Raw genomic sequence first — 5,792 nt, forward strand, 5'->3', positions numbered from 1 at the left:
GTTGCAACGGATGGGCTCATTGCTATAAAGGTTTCTCTTGCATCGTCCGCAACGAACACCTGGTGTACTGGTTGTCCCCCGGCGTGCGCGGTGCGTCACGGGGGGGGGGGGAGCGGGGCGGGCCTGGAGGCGCGCGCCCGGCGGCCGGCGGCCGGCGGCGGCAGGGGTGGGAGCCCTAGCGGGAGAGCGGGGGAGCGCTGTCTCCAAAACTAAATTTACACCATGCATTTCTCTATCAATCACCTAGATTCTTCGAAGGACTACACAGCAGCTGGAATGGGCCCATTTTTTCAGGGACAGCAGACCGAGAGAGGTTTACTCACGAGCAATACTTTGAAGATTGGTTATACTCCTTCTGTAAACAAATATAATAGCGTTTAGTGATCTAAACGCTATTATATTTCTTTACGGAGGGAGTACATAAGAAAGAGATTACAATAGGATTGCAAGTTTTCACCGGCTACGGCATGTTCACCTTTCTACTCCCTCCGTTCCGAATTACTTGTCTTGGATTTGTCTAGATACGGATGTATCTAGACTCATTTTAGTGCTAGATACCTCCGTATCTAGACAAATCTAAGACAAGTAATTCGGAACGGAGGGAGTACTTCGGATGATGAATGAAGGTCCAGTTTGTCTTGGAAAAATAAGAAAACACACACAAAGAAAAAATAGAGTACAGATGGGCATACACACACCCCAAAAAAATCTGAAAATTACAAAGGAAAAGTTTATTATGTGCATGAATTCTGAATTTTTAGTGGTGAGCTTTTGCCTTTTCAGAGACGTGTTATTATTTCTGCTTGAATGGACAGTCGTAGACTGAACCTAATGTTTAGATTGATATGCATCCATTTTATCACATACTCAGAAAATTAGAATAACTCTCCACAAAGTTCACGAGCCACGGGAAATTGTTTAGCAGACGAGTGGTATGGAGTACAAAAGGGACAGGGCTTTGGGACGATGGTGAGCAGCAACAAGGGCCTTGTGAACGACCATGAGCAGCTCCTCTCCTCCGGTGGAGTTGGCCGCCTTGAGAACGTGGGTAGCTTCTTGCCGTCAGCCGGTATGACGTCATTTGTACCTAGACAAGCATATATATTGAGAATTTGAGATCATCAGAAGACAGATATCTCTAATTAACAACCCAACAGTTATAAAAGGAATGTGCTGAAGTGCATTTGTATGAGAAGCGCATGAGTTTGAAATTATCGTTAGGATCTAAAGGATGAGTTTTCAGTACATTCCTCTTATCCAGCTCTCAGAATTCAGTCTGTTTTAACCCATTCAAAACCATGTATGAATTTTGACTGTCATTGAAAATTAATATGTTCTTTGGACTGTTTTGAGGAATGCAGAGTTAACTAAGGATAATAAGCTCAAAATGGATGGAAGGTAGCAATGCTTGTGAATTTTGTGGTGCATGCCACTGAATCTGTCGATCACCTGTTGTTGATGTGTCGACTTTCCTAGCTACATTTATTTGGTCAAATTTGTGGTCGTGCTTCTGGAATGGGAATTATACCTTCTGGACAACGAAATCTGTTGATCAGCTGTTTCGTGGTTTGTTGAGTTCGTTCCAAGAAAATCTTAAAAGGTTGGCCACAGGAGCGCGGCATATTTTCAGTGCATAAGACCACCTGACCTTTCTTCCATTGGTATTATTCACGATGTGTAACTCATCGACTATTGGTATAAACTACTGAACGAAAATAATGATGCCACATTGCAGCATAAATACAAAAAAATGAGGGCACTTAGGTTATGGTTGAGGAGAGTCTTGTAGTTATGTACTTCAATTATTTTCCCCCGTTTTCATCATTGGGTCTAGGAATAACGACAAACTGTTCTTCAACTGGTGTACATCCAAACTTTAAACAGCAAGCATTTTTTTTTGCCTTTCCTTCATTTATATATGCACATATTGCGTCAATGTACGGAGCAGAATGAGTGAACATCTACGCTAGATATTGCAAGTATTCTAACAGAGTTGCATTGTACTCCCTCCGATCCATATTAATTATTGCTGACTTAGTACAACTTTGTACTAAAGTTGTACTAAGTGAGCAACAATTAATATGGATCGGAGGGAGTAGAAGATTGGAATGGTTAATCCAACTTAATCAAGAGTGACATAACTACACAACACTACCCAAAACTTGCTCCATGCATTTCTAAAAAATTAAAGAGACCTGAATCTAAGAACAGTCCATATGTTCGTACCTCTAGTTTTAGCTGAAACCAGTGCAAACAAAATTGAAACCTGCAAGATAAGAAAGACAAAGAATCAATTCAGACAGAACCTACTAGACAAATGGTAATTTTCAATGCTTTGTAAATAATATGGAAACATGTATATTATCTTCTAATAAGAGCTTCATTTGTAACATACTTCTTTCTATCAAAATATTGTAAAAGTGGGACTAACTTCACTAAAATAAGATGGTAATATTTTTGCTTCTTTCTGGTTATTTAACATGTAACATCGTACATAACAGGATTCATAAACGATTATAGAGGGCAATAGGGCAGCCCCAGTGCATGTAGCTCCCGCTTGCGCAGGGTCTGGGGAAGGGTCCGACCACTTTGGGTCTATTGTACGCAGCCTTTCCCTACATTTCTGCAAGAGGCTGTTTCCAGGACTTGAACCCGTGACCTCATGGTCACAAGGCAGCAGCTTTACCACTGCGCCAAGGCTCCCCTTCTATAGAGGGCAATAGTATGGAGTTAAAAATTGCCAAAATAATTGATATGTTATTTGTTGTGAGCTGTCAGCTAAAAAGAAGGGACAAAATAATACGCAACATTCACAAGGGGAATTGTAAAATAAGAAGAGCAAGATAGTCACATGCTAGTTTGTAAAGCATCTAGATGGCAGCAGGCTCAATCGAAACAGCTGGATAAATGATACCATTCACCTGTTGTCTACCAAGAGTACTGGGACCACTCGTTAATCTGCAACTTCTATATAATGCCAATACATAATAGACTTGGAATTGCTTGATGTGTAATTGTTACTAACTAACTTGCGCATACAGAGTAGTTCATTCCAAAATCCAAATTGATGGTATAGGTTTTTGGATAATAAAGCCAATTAGCAGTTACAAACATGGACCTTTTTGAATTTTTCTGGTATTTGTTGAATTTGATATTCATATAGGGGGATGTAGCACCCAGGAGCTCCTGTCCATTTTCCTTACAAACATGCAATAGATTGTTACTCCCTCTGTAAAGAAATATAAGAATGTTTAGATCACTAAAGTAGTGATCAGATCACTAAAGTAGTGATCTAAACGCTCTTATATTTCTTTACGGAGGGAGTATCTTTCACTACCTCTTCATCAAATATGGGAGTCTCAACATCAGTATCTGCTCAACGTTTCTCCACACACACCCAAATTTCTAACTATAGTGTGCTAATTAGTTTGAGATTTTCTTCACTGACTGTTGTATAGCGCATAAACACAATAACAAATGGAAATATAAGTAGCTTGAAGAGTGCCAACAGTTTAACTCACACCCAGATCCAGGAATTCCGCTAGTTTGTTGGACACTAATTTGCTCAAGGTGTATGCCATAAGTAGTCAGTATCTTCAAAATTTGGTGAACCTTTTTATCAACATTTGCACATTTGATTTCAACAATCTTAAGACAGTTGGATGCAACTGACTGTCCCAATGGTTTGTATATTCCTTCTGCTTCAGTTACATATGAAGGTCCCTAACACACACACACACAAATAAAATAATAATCAATCAGGTAATAATGGATGGTCATTTTAAATGATACACATGAGCTATCCAGCTTAAAATCTATACCTCAGAAAGTTGAAGGGTAAGCTTCTCCAAAATTGGTGAGTGTTGGAGAAAGCAAATTAGTGCATTGTGGTCAGCAGCCAAACACCAATCATTTAGTAGCAAAGTCTTTAACTTGGTAAATGTAGGGCACCACTTCAAATCCCTGTTGAGAACAGTCTAGGGAAAGTGCAAAAGGGACGGATCAAATTAGGAACCTTTTGGCCTTTGAAGTATAAGGTACAATCAGCTGATGTGTGAAGTAAGTCATTTATAAAGCAATTACGATTTGTGATGATGGATATGATGACTGCATGAGAAACGATGACACATATATAACATAATAATAAGAGAGAAGCACTTGCAAGCATACCACAACAGAATCAGCTGACAACTCCAAGTCTGTGGCTTCTGATAAACCTTTGAGAAAGATGCAGTCGTTGCGGTCATAATGAGGCCCATGTCCAGGATCTCCATAATAATAATAACAACCATAACAAATATCTCTTCTCCCAGCACCACAACTATCAAGCCGATCCTGAGAGCATTGATCAGCACAATGCTCGTTAAGCACCACAACAGCTCTTGCTAACCGCGGCAAGCTTCCAAGCAATGGAACCCTTCCTCGGTGGCATTCGATCAACTCAAGCGAAACAAGATTTGGTAGAGAAATAAGAATGCGGTAACGATCAGAAATATAGCAGCGGGCAATTCGCAGATGTTTCAAGGATGGAGACAGCAGTTGTTTCATAAAGACGTCACAAGTATCCATACTCAGTTCCACCAATGCCGGACAGCCTGAAAAATCAGCGACGCTGTTGTTGAAAGAGACACCAACAAGCTCTAATCTCGTGAGGTGCTGGGAGAAGAGATGCATATAAGATAGTGGCAAGGCTTCCTGCTCGTCGACAATACGAAGCCGGAGCCGGAGAGCCCGAACACGAGGCAGGGCTTTCCAGAGCCAGGTGCTCGCATGCCACTCCTTAGCGGGCAACAGCATGAATCCGTCGGAATCAAAGTCGAAATCGCAGGAATCCAGAGGCGGACCGTCGCCCTCGCACCTGAGGTGGAGCAAGTGGTCCACAAATTGGGCGAACATGTCGGCGCTGCCCCACCCCTTGGCCCCGGTGAAGCGGAGGGTGGGCACGGACCTCCAGACGCCGCGCCAGTGGCGGGCGAGCAAGCACGTCCGCACCACCTCATGAGCCGGCAGGAGGCGGAGCACGTGGTGGAGGATGTCCTCCGGGAGGGCGCTGATGCGGTCCGCCCCGCTCGCCATGGTCGAAGCTTCTCGCCCTGGAGCGGCGTTCCGCCGAACAGGTGTTGTGCGCCGCCGCCAGGGGAGCACGGAGGAGTCACGAGGAAGGGAGAGGCCAAGAGGGGAAAAAAGAAGAGTTCAGTTCATTTCCTTGGGCAAATTCTCAACGCGGGTCTCTCGGATGCAAAGCTGGCCAAACGGGCCGCGCCAACCAGGACGGGCCGCGAGCACGCCGGCACGGTCCGCCATGGGCCAGACACGGCACGGGCTAAACAGGCCGTGCCCGGCGCGGGGCACGCCTCGGCCATGCCTGGGCCTGGAGGCTAGGCACACGGGCCGGCACAGCCTGTTTTTTTCTGAAATATATAAATATATCTATATCTATACCTAACTTTTTTTTTACTAATAAAGCAAGGTGGGTTTCTCCAAATTTTTCATCCGTTCACCCATATTATTGAGATCTTTACTATCCGAGGTGGTATTATTATTTGTCGTGAGCCCCATCAGTTTGTTCATCACTCACTCGGGCCTCAACCCACACAAAAGTCAGATTCACATCGCTCACATGGGCCTCAGCCCACCAAAAAAAACTCCAGTTCAAAGTTGAGAAAAAATTAATTACCAATGCACTTGGATTTGATCTCATGACCTCGCTATCATCAAAGCGCTGCGGCTACCAACTGGGCCAGCCACACGTTCCTGATTTAACCTGTGCTCCTTACATAATAGACGCTTTC

General features: G+C 43.5%; 1 protein-coding gene across 2 annotated transcripts; it reads right to left on the bottom strand.

Moving 5' to 3' along the window:
* Positions 1 to 592: 592 nt before the first annotated feature.
* Positions 593 to 5,191, bottom strand: LOC119365639 (F-box/LRR-repeat protein At3g26922-like). 2 transcript variants are annotated; one of them, XM_037631288.1, is made up of 5 exons: positions 4,171 to 5,191; positions 3,822 to 3,977; positions 3,613 to 3,723; positions 2,227 to 2,266; positions 593 to 1,087 (listed from the first exon to the last, which is right to left on the bottom strand). In XM_037631288.1, the coding sequence occupies exons 1-5, from the start codon at positions 5,074 to 5,076 to the stop codon at positions 876 to 878; spliced, it is 1,425 nt and encodes a 474-aa protein (XP_037487185.1). In that variant the 5' UTR covers positions 5,077 to 5,191; the 3' UTR covers positions 593 to 875. The 2 variants fall into 2 exon arrangements, with proteins under 2 accessions (XP_037487185.1, XP_037487184.1); XM_037631287.1 differs by having other exon boundaries at positions 3,524 to 3,723.
* Between the last annotated feature and the right edge of the window lie 601 nt (positions 5,192 to 5,792).

The sequence above is a fragment of the Triticum dicoccoides genome, chromosome 2B (assembly GCF_002162155.2).
Source record: "Triticum dicoccoides isolate Atlit2015 ecotype Zavitan chromosome 2B, WEW_v2.0, whole genome shotgun sequence".
NCBI classification, from domain to species: Eukaryota; Viridiplantae; Streptophyta; class Magnoliopsida; order Poales; family Poaceae; genus Triticum; species Triticum dicoccoides.